Raw genomic sequence first — 19,903 nt, 5'->3', positions numbered from 1 at the left:
CTCCTTACCGCAGTAACTGACTCCTTAACTAATATTGCAATGCCCTCTCCTCTTTTACCCCCTCCTCTGTCTCGCCTGAAGATTCTATATCCTGGGATATTGAGCTGCCAATCCTGCCCCTCCCTCAACCATGTCTCCGTCATGGCTACTATATCATAATTCCACATGTCAATCATTGCCCTTAACTCATCCGTTTTACCTGCAATACTCCTGGCATTAAAGTAGAGGTCTTCCATCCTGGTCTTACTCCCTTGAAACTTACTTCTGCTGTATTCCCTCTGACTTGTTCGCTTTCCTGTGTTTAGCTGTGTCCCTATTCTGCTAGAAGTCTGCATCCCCTCCCCCTGCCAAATTAGTTTAAACCTCCCAACAGCACTAGCAAACCTGCCAGCAAGGATGTTAGTCCCCCTCTGGTTCAGATGTAGACCGTCCCGCTTGTACAGGTCCCACCTTCCCCAGAAACGGTTCCAGTGGTCCAGGAATCTAAAACACTCCCTCCTGCACCAACTCTTAAGCCACACATTCATCTGTGCTATTCTCCTATTTCTATACTTGCTAGCATGTGGCACTGGGAGTAATCCAGAGATTACAACCTGAGAGGTCCTGCTTTTTAGTCTACTGACTAACTCCCTGAATTCTTGATGCAAGACCTCATCCCTCTTTCTACCTATGTCATTGGTATCAACATGTACCATGACCTCTGCCTGATCACCCTCCCCCTTCAGGATGCCCTGCAGCTGTTCAGTGACATCCCGGACCCTGGCACCAGGGAGGCAACACACCATCCTGGAGTCACGTTGACGGCCACAGTAGCACCTATCTGTTCCCCTGACTATAGAATCCCCTATTACTATTGCTCTTTCTCTCTTTCCCTCTTCCTGTGCAGACAGGCTGCTTGCGGTGTCAGAAGCTTGGCTCTGTCCGCACTCCCTGGAGGAACCAACATCATCAGCCTCCAAAATGGAATACCGATTTGCAAGCGGGACCCCAGGAGACTCCTGAACTCCCTGCCTGATTCTCCTGGACTGCCTGGTGGTCACCCATTCCCTTCCTTCCTCAAGTCCCTTCAGCTGCGGTGTGACCACCTCTCTATACGTGCTATCCACAATGCTCTCAGACTCGCGGATGCTCCACAGTGTTTCCAGCCGCCGTTCCAGCTCTGAAACCCGAGCTTCCAGGAGCTGCAGCTGGACACACTTCCTGCACACATGCTGGTCCCGGGGACTGAAAATGTTCCCGGATTCCCACATGCAGCAAGAGGAGCAAACCATGGCTTCAAGCTCTCCTGCCATGACTATACTCTTTAAATTTAAAACTTTAGAAGATTATAATTTTAAAAAAACAACTAAGTCTTGCTAAAACAATGATTTACAATTCAATCCACTTTGAAAAATACCCACCAGGACTTACTCACCAGTCAGCTGTGCTCTTTGGAAACTCTCGGCTCCCCTCACTCTGAGAACAGGTAGGAAATGAAAGGAGCTCCTCGCTCCCTCCTCACCAAACTTCCTCAGTCACCAAACTTCCACTTTAACACTCTAATGCAACCCAAGTCAGCATTCCAATTCAAACAAGGTCAGCACTGTAAGATGGCCCACTTTTATACTGACTGACTCTAGCCCCTGAAAACTGGTTTAAGCTAATTCTCTAATTAACACGGTGCAGCTGCAAGCAGAGCCTGAGTGAACTCTGTTTAAAGCTGGTCTAAAACTCACCTTCTCCAAACCAAACAGCAACTGTTAAGTTAATCTGCTAAATAAAAGACAGACTAGACTTAAGATAAAATTAACCCTTAATTATCCTCAGTCACCAAACTTTCACTTTAACACTCTAATGCAACCCAAGTCAGCACTCCAGTGCAAACAAGGTCAGCACTGTAAGATGGCCCACTTTTATACTGACTGTTGCCGGTGGTCAAGACTCTCCATCGCCAAGATAAAATCCTGGCCTAAGTATGTATGTGTGTGGCAGACAGAATTTAATTTATAATTCTTATTTCTTGCATTGATTCCACGTTTTAAAAAAGTTAAAATTTTGACAACAAACAGAAAGCCTGTAATTAGCAGTTGTTTTGTTGGTGATTATAAAATGTAAACCTTTCAAATAATGACATCTTGAGACACTAAGCGGGAGAGACAGATGGGCATTGCCTTTTCTTATCTTAAATTGAGTTTTTTTTTTAATTAAGTAACAAAATTAATGAAATTTGAAACCAAGCAAAAGCTGTAATTGACACCTGTGTTTTGTTGATCAGAATTAAATATTTACAATTTCTAACAGCTGAGACATGGGAGAGTGAGGAATTGAGAAAGAGTTGTTCAAGATCAATCATAAAACAATAAATTTGATGTTTACCAAAAATGCTTACAAAGTTACAAACCAGTCGTCCTTGGCCTTGCCATAGTTTTACCAAAAACTTGGACTCATCAGTCCCTCAAAACGAGGATGACATCTGCTAGGGTTCATGATTTGTGTGTCCTCAGGTAACTCAGCAGGCCAATCCTGGAACCATAGGTCTTTGTGCAGAAAGACAAGTGTTGCCCTGAGAGAGGGGAATTCTTGAGCCAAGGTCCTGCTCTCTCTCCTTCCACTTTCGATGTTTCTCTGCAGCAGAGTTTATGTGGTCAGTTTTCGGCTGTGTTATGGCTTGTTGGGTGAAGCGCCGCCACATGGCACGGTTAGCGACAAGTTCCTCCGATGCACCCATGTCAATTTGTTCCCTTTTCAAAGAGGCCTTCAGAGTGTCCTCAAAATGTTTTCTCTGTCCTGCTTGAGATGGGTGCCATCCTTAAGTTGTGAAAAGAGGATCTGCTTTGGAAGCTGTTTATTTGGCATGCGGCGATATCCAGACCAGCATGATCATGGTTGCGATGCTGGAGGAATTGGCTAACCCCCCCAGTGTTACACAGCCATGAATTACTATCATAGTGCAGGACCATCCTTTATTGTCCTCCCATTAACCCCATTCCCTCTCACCTACACTGCTTAATATCAGGTATGCACGTCCAGCTGCTACATATGTACTTAAAGTGGATAAAAAACCAGGACCAGATGAGATGCATCCAAGGATACTGACAGAAGTGAGAGTGGAAATCATAGAGGCACTGGCCATAATTATTCAGTCTTCCTTAGACTTGATGGTGGTGCCAGAGGACTGGAGAATTGCAAACGTTATACCCTTGTTCAAAAAAGGATGTAAAGATAAACCCAGCAACTACAGGTCAGTCAGTTTAACTTCGGTAGTGGAAAAACTTCCAGAAAAAATAATTCGGAACACAATCAATAGTCACATGGACAAATGTGAGTAAATTAAGGAAAGCTAGCATGGGTTTCTTAAGGGAAAATCATGTTTAACTAACTTGCTGGAGTTTTTTGAGAAGGTAACAGAGAGGGTTGATGAGGGCAATGCTGTTGATGTGTACATGGACTTTCAAAAGGCATTTGATACAGTGCCACATTACAGACTTGTGAGCAAAGTTATAGCGTATGGAATAAAAGGGATGGTAGTAACATGAATACGAAATTGGCTGAGTGACAGGAAACAAAGTGTAGTGGTTAATGGATGTTTTTCGGGCTGGAGGAAGGTTTGTAGTGGAATTCCCCAGGGATCAGTGTTGGGACCCTTGCTTTTCCTGATATATATTAATGACCTAGACCTTGACGCACAGGGCACAATTTCAAAGTTTGCAGATGGTATGAAACTTGGAAGCATTGTGAACCATGAGGAGGATAGTGCAGAACTTCAAAAGGACATAGACAAGTTGGTGGAATGGTCAGACAGGCGGCAGGTGAAGTTCAATGCAGAGAAATGGGAAGTGATTCATTTTGGTAGGAAGAACATGGAGAGACAATATAGAACAAAGGGTACAATTCTAAAGGGGGTGCAGGAGCAGAGGGACCTAGGTGTATATGTGCATAAGTCATTGAAGGTGGCAGGACAGGTTGAGAGAACAGTTAATAAAGCATACAGTATCCTGGGCTTTATTAATAGGGGCATAGAGTACAAGAGCAAGGAAGTTATGCTGAACTTGTATAAGACACTAGTTCGGCCTCAGCTGGAGTATTGCTTCTAGTTCTGGGCGTGGCACTTTAGGAACGATGCGAGGGCATTGGAGGGAGTACAGAAAAGATTCACGAGAATGGTTCCAGGGATGAGGAACTTCAGTTATGAAGATAGATTGGAGAAGTTAGGACTGTTTTCCTTGAGAGGTGATTGGATAGAGGTCTTCAAAATCTCGAGGGGTCTGGACAGAGTAGATAGAGAGAAACTGTTCCCACTCATGAAAGGATCAAGAACAAGAGGGCACAGATTTGAAGTATTTGGTAAGAGAAGCAGAGGTGACATGGGAAAAAACATTTTCACGCAGCGAGTGGTTAGGGTCTGGAATGTGCTCCCCGAGAACGTGGTGGAGGCAGGTTCAAGTGAAGCATTCAAAAGAGAATTAGACAGTTATGTGAAAAGGAAGAATGTGCAGGATTACGGGGAGAAGGCAGGGGAATGGAACTGAGGAAATTGCTCTTTCAGAGAGCCAGTGCAGACACGATGGGCCGAATGGCCTCCTTCTGTGCTGTAACGATTCTGTGATATACATTGTCCATTCTATACAGGTAAAGAAATATATATACCTATCAAGTAAACATTACTCACTGATGGTTTTCACTGGCTAATGAATAGAATCATGGGATTAATTCCCAAAGTGCTGGTACAAATCTCTGAATAGCATTTAATAAAAATAGACTGTGACTTCTTCAGTCACTGTAAATCAGTGGTGCCTATTGTCATGTGCTGTGCTTGGCATAAACACCCCTAAGTATATAAGATTCACTGTGATTAGCACCTCTCTTAGATCTACTGTCATACTTCAGGCATCACGCTTCAGAATCTGACATGTGTAAAAAGAGAGATGAAAAAAAGTCATTTCACACTAGTTCCTTCTGACCTGGAGCTGGAAATATACATGCTTCTTCCAGTCTGCAAAGGCCCCTCACCCATAACAATTAACTCTAAATTACTTTAGGATTTACACCGATTAGACTTTGCTGGCCTTAAAGGCACAGGCGAAGTTAAACATAGTTCTACCTTGGGTAGCAGAATATTCTATTGTGTGCTGTATTGTATAATGCTGGTGTTATGAAACACTGTACAATTCAAGTTAACATGAGCACTACCATGAGAGATCTGCTTGTACTAATGAAAATATAAAACTCACTTTGCTTGCACTTGTTTGTCCTCAAAAATATAACTTCAGAACCCCCCTCCCCCCATGTGGGTTAATTTAGCTCATGGTTTATTATTGATTAATACAGGCCAGAAGGCTTGCAAGCTTGTTTCCTGCCAGGGCTGAATTGCATTGGTTTCAGCTAAGGCAGTGATAGGTGCCCTCCAGATTGGCTTGGGCTTGTGGGGTCTGCTGTTTGCCTCAGGGCCCTGAACTAATGAGTGTAAAAATTAACCCAGCTTTGCACTCCTACCTCTGCAATGACTATTGCTGAAAAGTGTGAATGTGGAAGACAAACAAGGACAGCAGTGAGTTCAACTTTGCTCACACCCCTCCCCTCACTGCCCTGTCAGAATAGTTTGCTGATAGGTTTAATGTTAGAAAAGAAAAGTGGCCATTTGATGAGATGCCAGAGGAGTGCTGGTGGCATTTTATCTGTGCCCTAGCAGTAATCAATGTCTTCAATTTTAATAAAAGCAAAATACTGCGGATGCTGGAAATCTGAAACAAAAACAAGAAATGCTGGAATCACTCAGCAGGTCTGGCAGCATCTGTGGAAAGAGAAGCAGAGTTAACGTTTCGGGTTAGTGACCCAAAGAAGGGTCACTAACCCGAAACGTTAACTCTGCTTCTCTTTCCACAGATGCTGCCAGACCTGCTGAGTGATTCCAGCATTTCTTGTTTTTGTCCTCAATTTTAATATTGCTTGGGAATTTTTTTCCACAGCTGATGGTGATATTTGAACTCAATTAATAAATCTAGAATTAAAAAGCTTATCTAATGGTGACCATGAAACCATTGTCAATTGTTGTAAAAACCCATCTGGTTCACTAATGCCTTTTAAGGAAGGAAATCTGCTGTCCTTACCTGGTCTGGCCTACATGTGACTCCAGTGCCTCAGCAATGTGGTTGACTCTTAAATGCCCTTTGAAATGGCCGAGCAAGCCACTCAGTTCAAGGGCAATTAGGGATGGGCAAGAAATGCTGGCCTAGCCCAATGACACCCACATCACACAAACAAATGAATAAAAAAAAATGTTCCTAGTCTCTTGCATAGATCCAAAGTGAATGACCTCACACTGAATTCCCCTCTGCCACAGTTTTGCCCACTCACTTAATTTGCCAATGGCCCTTTGTAACTTCTTGTTGTACCTGATGTGCTGTGTTAGATGGAGTAGGATGTGAGGAGGCTTGTGTGTTGCATAAACACTGGCGTAGACCAGCTGAGCTAAATGGCTTGTTTCTGTGCTGTAAATGCAATGTAATTATCAGATATGGGAACAGCACCTTACTTTCCCATTTTCCCCTTTTTTCTATAGGTTCTACCTTAACAAAGCCTCAAGTCTAAATTATCAACAATTACCTTTTCTGCATTGCATCATGAGCTGGAGCATAGACTTTGTTCCAAATTACAGCCTCCCAACACAGTGACCAGTTGTATTTCCAAGATATGAAAGAAAAGTTGGGATATAAATATAATCACATATGCATTTAGGCCAGATATGGTGTCAATGTTACCGTCATGTTTTTTGAAATAAAGCCTTAAATATTCCATTAGCAGTTGAACATACTGAAAGTCTGGACAACTTAATTGGAAGTCTACTCTATTTAGATTAGTCATAGCTAATGTGGATTGTCCCACAATTCAGAATCCTGCCTGCTGTAATTATTTGTGACACAACAACAGCTACTCAAAAAAGCAAATCATGAATGAAGTCTTGTTGCTGTTGAAGGTGGACGATTGAAATCTTATGGTTAAAGAAACAGAGGGACGTCCTTCCCTGCTAGTTGAGAAATGCTATATTCACTGAAATTTGAAATATCATTAATCATCTTGAGAGGTTCGTATTTGTGTATCACAGTTTTCTTCTGAAGTAAAATGCATTGAGATAATTGGTTGTTTGGGTAAAGATTAAAGATAATATAAAATGTAAACTGTGACTAACTGGAGTATGACATCTGCAAATTCATCAAAATTACAGTCCCTGATATAATTTCAAAAGGCTTATCTTATGACCTTCTGTTTGTGAGATCTGCTAGAACTGCCTTAGAATCACTGAACAAAAGTCCAGTGCAGTGATGAATAACAAGACTTTTTGTTTTGTATAATTGCGAATCACCCTCAACCTTCTAGACAGTAGATATCGATATAAACAATATAATCAAGCGACACGGCAAAACATTGTACTTCCATCTGGAATCTGACGTACACCCAGGAATCTGCATGATTTGTGTCTTTCCTTTGGATAAATACCAACATTTTAATAGCTTAGGAAAATTCTCAGGCAAAGATAATGTGAAATGTCCAAATGATAGGCTTTTGGACCAGGAAGAATAGCAGAAAATGCTAAACTAATTGTTCTCATATATTTGCTGATGCTGTCATGATATTAAGTTATTTTTGCTTTGGTGGATTGAAATGAAAATCCATAATGTCTATTTTGTAGAGTTATGTTCATTTTGTCAAGACTACATGGAAACATTGTAAGGCACTAATTGGTGATTTCAACATGAACGAACAAGTTCCACTGCACAGCATTTTGGGCAGTTTATGGTGGTGTTATTGAGACTCTTTACAAGGCAATAACATTGGTCATTTGTGGTGAAATTATATTGTCTATTATTGCCTCTCGACTGTGATGGTTTCTGCAATGGCTCTATTTGAAATAATCGGAGTATTTGTCATATTCAGTACTACAAACTTGCAAATGCATTGGATAAATAGAAGGATGATATCTAACGATCTTGTGTGAGTGTGAGTAATGTGCCATTGAAGGCTACTACTTGCAGCAATAAAGCTCATCATGAAGACATTGAAACTCTTTACCGAGTCAATAAACAAGCGGTACTCAGTGCCAAAGGAAAGTTTCTCAAAGGCTGAAGATGGCCAAGAAATGAAGTGTTACTCTGGAATAATTTTAACATTTTTAACAAGTTGAATCATTTCACAACCAAGTACATGGACAACATATAAATGTGAGTCTATTTTAAAAGAAAATATAATCTTTTTATTTATACCTTTTATTAGAAAAGTACTGGTTGTAATGTCACCAAATTATTGAAGTTAGACTATCCTGCCTCAGTATTTGGTTTTGAAAGGTCAAGAGTTATATATTACAGCATTGAGCAACAAAAGAGCATGGAGATGGAGTTGCCATCTTTTATTAAGACTAAAGCCCTTAAGAGGTAGTTGAGTTGTGATTTGCTGTTGATGGTAAACCATTGAAAATCATAATAACCTTAACTGATAGAGTTTTCACATCATAAAAACACAGTGGAAAAAGCAACCTCCATTTTAAAATTGTAATTTTGGTATCTAATTTAACTTTTGGGAAAACTCCAGATGCACTTAGATTATATGGTTCGAAGTTGGGCAGGTGGAAACCTGATGTTGTTATAATTACAGATTCCGAGTGATAACATGATTCATTTGCCATGATTATATCTAATGATCAATGTATTTTCTGCAGTGTTGGATGATCTGGTTTAAAATCAAAGGAACTGTACAATTGCAAAAAAATTTAGTCAACAGAATGTTTATTGATAGGGGAAAACAAAAGATTTAAAAATTCTAAGTTAGGAATAATTTGATTCTTTTATTAGAATGTAATTTTAAATCTTGGTGTGAAGCCTTCCTCGCATGGATGTGTGCTGGGAAACCTGACATAGGTTCTGAATTTGAGGCCATGAAGGGAGATCGCTGAGATTTTAAATGTACTTTGTGTGACTGCAGGAAGAATGGAAAAACAAATGGCTACTGATGCTGTGGTAGAGTGCCTTCTCAAAGGGGATTCGAAGAAATTCCAGAAAAAAGTCAATCATCTAAAGGATCCAGAGGCGCAGCTACCCCGTTCATGTTGACCAGGCTGTTGGTGAAGATGCAATCTGTGATCAGTTGGCAGAATATTGTAAAACTACTTAAGGGTGTTCCAAAGAACAAGTACAAAGAAAATTCATGTGAGTCCAGCAGTGATTGGTTTTGTGATCTATCTCGCAGCCATGTACCAATTTTTGAAGCTCATGACTTTCTTTCTGTCTTTCTGCTGCTAAAAGTTCAGTAGGATGGCCAAGTAAACATTTTTTTTAATGTGTTTTGTTATAGTCATCAAGGTGAGGGAGGGTGGGTGAAGTGAATCACTTTTCTATTTTTGACACCCAGTATCAACATCAAGCAAACCCGAATTCAGAGTAAAACTTCCTTTACTCTGCCCCAACTAAGTATTTAATCTCTACAGCCACACCTGTCCCTACCAACTCCCAACCTGTCCTCAGAAAAAATATCTCTACAATAACAATGTGAATGTTTTAATTTCCCAAACCAGCCATCTTTGTGTGTCTCTCTGACTGAGAGTAGCAATGTTGTGCAAATTTGTCTTGTGTGGGTACACACACTAAGAGCTGGGTTGAGACTGCCTGAAACTTCCTTAGGATCCGACAGTCAGTTCTGAGTTGAGACCAGTATGCCAGCAGTCTGGACTTGACTATAATTCATGATCTAGACTATGCTATTGGATTGCACCACCAAATCCCCTTGACAAAAAAGTTTTACATTTTTAGATGATAAACAATGATTTTATTATATGTGTTCATACAAAGGGAGGTTTTAATTGCATTAGATGTTAAGAAAGTCAAACAGCTTGTTAAATATATGGCACTTTGTGCCCAATTGCTATTATGACACTTGCTTTCAAAAAATCCTTGCCGTATTTATTTTATCAAAATGCCAAGAGTTGTGAAGTAATCTAGTGTTTCTGCTCAGTTTTGACATGGACCTTAGAACCTACTGGGAATTTGTGCCATGCAAATTCCTGTAAGCAACCAATTCACTGAAGCCTATTTACAATCTATGAAGAATATAATCAATGCGACAATGTTTTCTTCGAGTTTTCTAACCTCTGTTTACAAGGTGGCGACTTACTTTGGGGGTATAGTTATATGGGCTTGGCAGCCTTCAATAGTTTACTTATTCTTCATGTGTAAAAGTTGTTGTCATCTGACTATCCAACTGTTGGACATCACATTTGAGTCTGATTCTTGTATTATTTGTCTTCCAGTTGTGCATTTGCCAGCTAGAGTTGTTGAATCATGATCAGGGGCTTGAACTCTCACTCATCTTTACACTTCATAACCCAGGAACTGTGAGGCAAATTGTAGTGCTCACCATTGTGCTGACTGAGAATACTGAGCACAGGCACAGGGATTCTTTCTGATCCTTTGGGGTCAGTATTAACCTTCCCATGATGGGTGGGAGAAGCTCCTGGGCCAGGTATGGTGGTGGGGAAGGTGGAGTGCTAAAATTTAAAAACTGCAAAACATGACCCAATCTGCCACATGTGTACCTGCTGCATGTTTGCACCATTGGGTTACAATTCTTGAGATAGGGACACAACATTATAATAATTAAGTTATGCTGCCACAGTGCACTTAGGAGCCTGATTCAGGGCTTGGGAAACTTGGCAGCACAATGGAAATGGAAGCTGTCAGATTAAGCAGGTGAGTGCTTATTATGGCACTGCTTGTGAGGAGGATATATCCTGGCCACTCAAACACACCTTCTGCCAATTTGGGCCTCTCCTCATACAGCCATGATCGGTCAACCCCACCCACCAAGCAGCAATCGTTCCCTCCCTCCCGATGGCCATGCTGCAACTCTCACTCTAATCTTTCCTGAATGCTGGGGACCGTTCCCTATGGTCCCTGACCATGGTCTTATACCAGGGCAGGAAATGGAATACGAAAATGATAACGAGGCAGGACTGGTAAATTCAGCAGGACATCCATGTTTCCAGGATTCCCTGGTGTTCCACCGCCCCCTGACTCCCCAGCTGCTTCTAAGGTCCCACTTGTGTTATTGTCTTCCTCAGCAATAAGATACCAAATAATCTTGAGTTGAAAGGTAATCAGAGAGTGGGTTCTTTATTATTAAGTAACAGGTTTAGAAGAGAGCTCTATAATACACATGCGATTGGTTAACTAATACAACTCCAACTGAGCTATCACGTGTTAGATGATGTCACTTCCCATGATGATGCGTGAAGTACTCAGACTATTAAAGTGGTATCACAGCATCCCCCTTTCCTAAAATGGAAATACACAAAAGATAAACTATGTACACCATGAAAGAAAACCATTTGAACAATAATTATATATGCACTGACTTTCAAGTCCTTCAGTCAAGTGTCTCTAAAACATCAGGTGGTCTATAGACATGGCCTGATCTTGTCACTGTGTAACTTGGTTGAGGACTAGACTTGTCAACTTTTTTCTCTCAACCTGCCTGTGTGTTCTGACAATCACCCTGTGCTTGAGCATTACATTTGTCACTTTTCTTCATTACGTTCTGTGCGTTGAAATGTGAATGTGTTCTCAAAGCTATAGGATCGCGAGGCACAATGTTGTTAACTAGTTCTCCAAACTGACATCAGTTTCTCCTTACCACTGCTCCATTAGGGTTGGTAATTTCATACAATCTTGGTTCAGTGCAGATTTTGGACACCTCCGCAGGAAACCACGTTTCCTCCTGCGGATGAATCACTAGAAACCTTCTGTCCAATCTGTAATGGTGGAAGTTCCACCCATGCATGTTTGTCATGCACAGCTTTCATTTGCTCTTGATTCGCTATCAGTTTGTCCCATATTGAAGATCTCATGAAGTGGTGACTTGGTAGAGTCATCTTAATTTGTCTTCCAAATATAATTTCCGCAGATGATGGTAATCCTGTAATCCGATTGGGGTTGACCTTAAGTGTAACATATCTACATGTAGATCTTGCTTGATTTCTAAACACTTCACAATCAGTGATTTGACTGTACATATCATTCTTTCAGCTAGGCCATTCGACCTAGGGAAATGTGGTGAGGATTTGACTACCCGTTTCTTACACATATCTTCAAACGGTTTGGTGGTATATTGCGGTCCATTGTCCGATACTATCTCCTCTAGAGGACCAAATAAGCTGAATATTGCAGTGATAGTATTAGCAACTGATTGGTTTGAATGTCCCTCAATTGCCACATTATGGGGAACTTGGAGAAATAATCAGTTAGCAAAAGATAGTCATCACCTTTGATAGAGAAGAGCTCAGTGGCGACCTGTGCCCAAGGATGCGACGGAGCTTTGTGCAGAGAAATGGCTTTTTTTGTTGGCTTGATTGATGTTTTTGGCATGCATCACATCACCATACTGCTCGTTCTATGTCATTGTTAATTTCCAGCCAGTAGACAGTTTCGCATGCAAGTCTTCTGGATTTTTCTACACCCATATGACCCATATGCAACTGCGAAAGAATGTTAAGGTGAAGCGATAGGGGAATTAACACCTGCCTTCCCTTGAAGATCATGCCACTAGAAACCCCCAACTCATTTCAGTATGGCCAAAAGATTCTGAGTTCTGCAGGAACTTCTTGTATCGTGTCAGGCAATCCTTTGACAGTGAGTTTCCATAGCTCTATTAAGACTGGATCTCTGGAAGTTTCTTCCTGTAGTTCCTCATTATTCCTTTGTCCAAACTGCATCAAATCTTTCTGGTGTACATCTTCCAGTTCTATGCCGACTTTGTCAACCTGGATGTCTAATTGAATGTCTTGACACTCTCTGGGTAGTCTACTAAGGGTGTCAGAGGTCACCATAAGATTTCCAGGCATATATCTAGCCTCGTAGTCATATCCTGGCACTTTTATCAGTAGCCATTGTAGACAAGGTGGCGTACTGGTACGTGGTTTTTGCCATATCATAGCCAGTGGTTTATGATCCCTCTCGATTACGAAATTCATCCCAAAAAAATAAGTGTGAACCTTGGTGATTCGAAGTACCAGAGCTAGTGTTTCGCTTTCTATGTTGGAATAACTTGCCTGTGCAGGCGACACGCTCTTTGTTTCAAAAGCAATTGAACGACCCTCCTTCAGTAAGCATGCTTCCAAAACTTTCAATGAAGCATCTACTTCAAGAATGGTATCCTTATTCCAGTCATAATACTGTAAACATGCCTCTGTCAACAGTGATTGCTTCAGCAAATCAAATGCATGATGGCTGTCCTCATACCACAGATAAGGTGTATTCTTTTTAAGGAGTTTCCATAGAGATGAAGACTTCTCTGAAAAGTCTGAGATGTAGGGAGGTAGGAAATTAAATACACCAAGACATATCCGTAAGTCTTCCTTGTCTTGTGGACTTGGCATGGACTGGATATCCTCTACCTTGCCGGGATCCAGTTTTATGCCTGCGTCAGTGTAAATAGAACAACAAAATTGATGTGATTCATGTTTATGGAAGACTTCTTGCTATTGAATACAAGACCTTCCTTTCTGGCAGTTTGCATGAGGATGTGTAGATTCTTGTTGTTCTCCTCTTTTGTGCTGCCTGTCACTGCTATAGCATCAGCAATACAGACACACACCCAAGAACATTCTCTGTGATATGATCCATATGTTGCTGAAATAAATCCTGGCTTACTGATAAGCCAAATGATAGACACAAAAAACAATGGCCGGAATTTTCTCCTGACGATGGGGGTCTCGACCTCTGGCAGAAGTGCCGCCAAGAACCCTGCATTGCTCCTACAGTGGGTGGCCCATGAATCAAATGCCAACTAGGCACTTAACTGGACAGCAGCAGGCCTTCCAAGGGCTCAAGGACCCCAACGACGGAAGTCCTGCCTCTTGAAAGCTGTGGCCAATTGGAGGCCAGCAGCTCTTTAACTGAGCGGTACCACTGCGGAGGCTGCTGCCGGTGGAGCACCCACCCAAGACCCAGGAGTGACACTGGACCCGGCTACAGGTAGGTCAAGGGGGGAGGGGTCTCGCAGGATGGGGTTGCGGTGGAGAGGGGTGAAGGGTGGATCGGCAGCAAGAGCAGGGGTGTGGCTCTCAGTGGACACCCCCCTTCCCGATGCCGGGTCCCTTGTTCAGGCACTGTGCCTTTTAATGAGGAGCACCACCGCCCCACCCCGGAGCCAGCAAGCAACCCACATGGTTTTTCTTGTCATACTTCCCGTGTGGCAACAGGCCTGCCTGCCACTGGGCTAATTGCGGCAGTGGAATTAGGCCTTTAAGTGGACATTAATTGCCCACTTAAGGGCCTCAATTGGCAGCGGGGCGGGAAGGCCGTTTACAGGCCTTCCTGACCCGGACTTCATTTTGTTGGAGGCAGGAAGGTGGCGGGTTTACATCTCACCCGATTTTATGTTCTCACTGACTCCAGACCCGCCACAGGGGAGAGCATAAACTTCCCCCCAATATCTGCTGAAAATCATTAACTCTTACAAACTTTCAGAGAGATGGACCAACCAGCATCCATGCTTTGCATCGAGCTTGGAGAAAAATCCAGCCTTTGCGAACTTTGGATTCAGTTCCTCCAAGGTGGGGATTTTATGAGGACATGGTTTTAATATCTGATTCAGCCTTCTCGGCTCTACGCATACCCTAATATTGCCATGTCTTTTTAACACCACTGTTATAGAACTGTACCAATCCGTGTGCTGCTGAATGCGCCTGATAATTCCTTGCTTCTCCATAGTATCCAGTTCGGCTTTGAGTTTGTCCTTGATAAGGACGCTACATTTCCTTGGTGGATCTATAAAAGGAATTGCATCATCTTTCAGATGCAAATGGCTACTCCTTTGAAACATCCCACTGTATCAAAATGATCAGGATACATTTGTTATAAATCTTGGACGAATTTAGTGGGATCACTCCTATTTTGGACGTCTGTCTCACGGATTGAGATCCATGGATCTCATGGATTGTGACAATTTGACACTCACTACATGCTGGCAGCCCTGCAACTGCTGGACTGTTTGTGTCGACAATGTAGAATGTTTGCTGTGACCGCAAAGACTTTCCAATCTTACATTCCATCTTTAGTGTTCCCATACATTTAATTGGGGTACCGTTGTATGTAGTGAGTCTTGCATTTGTAGGTTGCCAGGTGCATGTTCTTCAGTATTCTCAGTTGCAAACTATCTGCACTTGTCCCTGTATTGATCTTGAGATGCAGTTTGTGCTGTCCAGCTTTCTCTGAGCCATGGCTACCATCAGAGTAGCCCTGGTCACAAACGTATTAAATTTCAGACCAGGATTGATGCCTTTACCCAGTAAACCATCAGGGAAACTGGACAAGCCATGGATTGATCTCTTCACCACTAAGCCCATCGAGGAAGACTCGCTAGAAAAAGGACAACTTTTGTTGAATTCATGTGCCTTGCTTTGTGGAGTGTTTTAGTTCAGTGTTGTCGGGTAGAAATCACTGACTAACCACAGATGGGGCTATAGTGAGAACATTTTAGCACTAACTTGAGTAGAAAACACCTTAAATGCGAACATAAAAATTAGGAGCAGGAGTAGACCAGTCGGCCCCTCGAGCCTGCTCTGCCATTCAACAAGATCATGGCTGATCTGCCTGTAACCTCAACCCCAAATTCCCGCCTACCCCCAATAACCTTTCATCCCCTTGCTTATCAAGAATCTATCTACCTCTGCCTTAAAAATATTCAAAGACTCTGCTTCCACCACCTTTTGAGGAAGAGAGTTCCAAAGACTCACGACCTTCTGAGAGAAAAAATTTCTCCTCATCTCTGTCTTAAATAAGCGACCCTTTATTTTTAAAAAATGACTCCTCGTTCCAGATTTTCCCACAAGAGAAAACATCCTTTCCACATGCACGCTGTCAAGACCCCTCAGGATCTTATATGTTTCAATCAAGTCTCCTCTTACTCTTCTAAACTCCAGCAGATACAGGCCTAGGCTGTCCAACCATTCCTCATAAGACAACACACCCATTCCAGGTGTTAGTCTAGTAAACCTTCTCTGAACTGCGACACTGGTAAATGAACGTTATGTGCATATTTACATATCAAGCCATGCAGTGCTTAACTTTGAAGTATTTCTCTTTCACCAAAGTTTGGAATTCTGACACAATTTAACAGACATGGCACATCTTGGCGCAGTTTCTAAATTTTGTCCAGCAGTTGCGATCAGTAATTAAACTTCATCAAAGTGCATGCTGAGAATGTTGACTCACAATGAGACGCTACTGCTGTCCACCCAGAATGTGATTCTAATATGCCTCCCTTTGCCTTGGCATTTCCTGTTGGAGCTGTTCATTATTGGTTGGACTTTCTTCTGATTTCCTTGGACAGTTATTCTGATTGGTCACACTGACCATGATGCCAGCTCTCTTCTCCATACAATGTTGCTGGATTTTCTGTGGTGCTGGTGTCTTGCGTTTTCACATGTGTTGCACATCATTTTAGCAGCAATCAAGGAAGAAAAGGTCACAAAAACACACACAGATCAAAAGACACTCTGATTTGCATCTTGCCATTTTACCAATGAGCGCATAGAAAGGTTAAAGTATACATGCATATCACATGCCCAACAATGGTGTCTCTTACTCATTTTTAATTTCCGAAACTAAAATGGAATTAGCCCATCTGAACTACCAATAAGCCACATGGTTAGTGCATTGGATAATGCTGTTTTAGCATTTGGTGAGTTTGTTGATCCCATGAAGTTTTGGACCTGTGGGCTGACAGTTGGTTAGTTAGACATCGTACCATTTTATTGTAGCATTAAGGTACTGAGTAACAGTTTTTGATCCATTCAGTACAAGGCACTTGGAGTAAATGGGTAAGTCCTCTGTTTACGACTAGGATATGTTTTTTTAAATCTCTGCCATGCCTACGTAACCCAAATTTCTTCTGTGTATATTCATATATGCTTTTGGTTGCCATTCCTGATCCATTACTTCTATCCCTTTTTCTTTCTCGTAGCTCCTGTTATGCTCTTCTCCCCTTCCTGCCGCCCAGTCCTACCACCTTTTTTTCTCACCTCTTGGGTACTTTTTCTCCTGTCCCTTTCCCAACCCATTGCTACAGTAAATCTGGGGTGGGGTTTGCATCTTGAGGCCCAGTTTAGGGTAGTGGAACTAATTGGATAGATCTTTAAAAGAGCTGACATACGTATGCTGGGTCAAATAGCTTCCTTTTGTACAATAAGGTTCTGTGTTTTGACATTAACATAGAGACATTGAAAATCTACTGCACAGAAGGAGGCCATTTGGCCCATTGTGTCCGTGTTGACCAGAAAGCAGCTGTCAAGCCTAATCCCACTTTCCACTTCAAGTGCATATCCAACAGCTTTTAAATCTGATGAGGGTTTCTGCTTCTACCACCCTTTCAGACCCCTCACTACCCTCTGGGTGAAAAATATTGCCATCACCTCCCTCTAATACTTCAACCACTTACTTAAAATTATGGTCCCTGGTTATTGACGTCTGTCTAGGCCCCTCATAATTTTATACATCTCAATTAAATCTCCCCTCAGTCTCCACTGTTCCAAAGAAAACAACCTCAGCCTATCCAATCTTTCCTCATAGCTAAAATTCTCTAGTCCTGGCAACATTCTCTCTAGTGTGATCACCTTCCCGTAAAGCAGAGAGCAGAACTGTACACAGTTCTCTAGCTGCAGTCTAACTAGTGTTTTATACAGTTCCAGCATAACCGGCCTGCTGTTATACTCTATGCCTTGGTCAATAAAGGCAAGAATCCCATATGCCTTCTTAACCATCTTATCTACCTGTCCTGCAACCTTCAGTGATCTATGGACATGCACTCCAAGGTCCTTCTGTTTTTCAACACTTCTGAGTATCCTAGCATTTATTGTGTATTCCTTTGCCATGTTTGCCCTCCCCAAATGCTTTACCTCACACTTCTCTGGATTGAATTTCGCTTTTCTGCCCACCTGACTAGTCCATTGATATCTTTCTGCAGTCTACAGCTTTCTTCCTCACTATCAACCACACAGCCAATTTTCATAACATGCAATCTTCTTAATCATGCCCCCCACATTCAAGTCTAAATCATTTATATTTATATTTATTATTTATATTTCTTATGTTTTTATATCTATATCATGTACCGCACGGGACCCAGTAGTGAACCCTACAGAACCCGCTGGAAACAGCCTACCAGTCACAAAAACACCCATCAACTATTACCCTTTCCTCCCTGCCATTGAGTCAATTTTGGATCTAACTTGCAACTTTCCCTTAGATCCCATGTGTTTTAATATTCTGACTGGTCTGGCATTTGGGACCTTGCTAAGAGCCTTGCCAAAATCCATGTAGGCTGCATCAAAGGTGCCACCCTCATTGACCCTTCTTGTTACCTCCTCAAATATTTCAATCAAGTTAGTTAGAAATGACCTTCCCTTAACAAATCTGTGCTGACTGTCCTTGATTAATCCATACTTTTCTGAATGACAATTTTTATTCAGTCTCTCAGAACTTTTTCCAATAATTTGCCCACCACCGAGGTTAGGCTGACTGGCCTGGAATTACAATGGACTATTCCTTCCTCCCTTGTTAAACAATGGTACAAAATTAGCAGTCCTCCAGTCCTGCGGCACCACGCCTGTAGCCGGAGAAGATTGGAAAATGATAGTCAAAGCCTCTGCTATTTCTTCCCTTGTTTCTCTTAACAGCCTGGTTATTTAGTCTTTTCCAAGGGTGCTAAACAACTTAATATTTCCCCCCTCACTATGTTTATCCCATCCAATATTTCACACTCCTCTTCCTTAACTGCAATGTCTGTATCGTCCCCCTCTTTTGAGAAAACTGATACAAAGGGTGGAATTTTAATGCTCTCCCCCACAGTGGGTTTGGAGGCGGGGTCCCTCGCTCAAAGGCACTTAATGCCTGAATGAGGGTCCTGGTATTGGGAAGAGGGGGGCCACTGAGGGGCACCCCCCTGCCCTGTCCGACGTCGAGACTCCCACCACCAGCATAAAATTCCACTCAAAGTATTTATTAGAAAGCACGCTCATGTCTTACACCTCCACACACCAGTTATCTCTTTGGTCTCTAATCAGCCCTACTCTTTCCTTAGTTATCCTTTTAGCTCTTTATGTACTTAAAAGATTTTTGTGTTTTCTTTGATTTTACTTGCCAGTATCTTTTCATGCCCTCTCTTTGCTTTCCTAATTTCCTTTTAAATTTCACCCCTCCACTTTTTATACACCTTTAGGTTTTCTGCAATATTGAGCTCTTGGTTTCTGACAAAGCTTCCCTTCTTTTGTCTTGTCGTAGCCTATATGCTTTTTGACATCCAGGGGGTCTAGATTTGGGAATCCTACCATTTTCTTAGAGGGAACATATTTGTTCTAAACCCTCACTATCTCCTCCTTGAATGCTTCTCACTGCTCTGGCACTGATTTACTTTCAAGTAGCTGTTTCCAGTTCACATCTCAACTGAGTAAAATTGAATTTTTTGAATTTAAAACTTGTACTCCTGGTCTACCATTGTTCTTTTCCTTAACTATGCTAAAACTAACTGAATTATGATCATTGACACTGAAATGCTCTCCCAATGATACTTCTTCCACCTGCCCAGGTCCATTTCCTAAATCTAAGACCAGAACTGCCCCTTCTTTTGTTGGGCTTGCTATGAACTGGCTGAGAATGTTCTGAATGCATTTTAAGAATTCTACACCGTCTATACCTTTTACACTGATTTTATCATGTCCACAGGTACTTGAAGGTGGCAGGGCAGGTAGATCAAGAGGTGAAGAAGGCATATGGAATGCTTTCCTTTATTGGTCGAGGTATAGAATACAAAAGAAGGGATGTAATACTGGAACTGTATAAAACGATGGTTAGGCCACAGCTGGAGTATTGCGTACAGTTCTAGT

The 19,903-nt window shown here is 41.9% G+C and overlaps 1 protein-coding gene across 1 annotated transcript in view; it reads left to right on the top strand.

Moving 5' to 3' along the window:
- Window positions 1–19,903, top strand: part of dlgap2a (discs, large (Drosophila) homolog-associated protein 2a) — a 1,214,142-nt gene that overhangs the window by 344,786 nt on the left and 849,453 nt on the right. The window contains exon 4 of the mRNA XM_068021937.1: window positions 8,953–9,176. Coding sequence (XP_067878038.1) covers window positions 9,074–9,176 — 103 coding nt within the window. The 5' untranslated portion in view covers window positions 8,953–9,073. The remainder of the gene's footprint in view (window positions 1–8,952; window positions 9,177–19,903) is intronic.

Source organism: Heterodontus francisci, chromosome 3 (genome assembly GCF_036365525.1).
Source record: "Heterodontus francisci isolate sHetFra1 chromosome 3, sHetFra1.hap1, whole genome shotgun sequence".
NCBI lineage: Eukaryota > Metazoa > Chordata > Chondrichthyes > Heterodontiformes > Heterodontidae > Heterodontus > Heterodontus francisci.
This window is presented reverse-complemented; position numbering and strand designations above follow the sequence as displayed.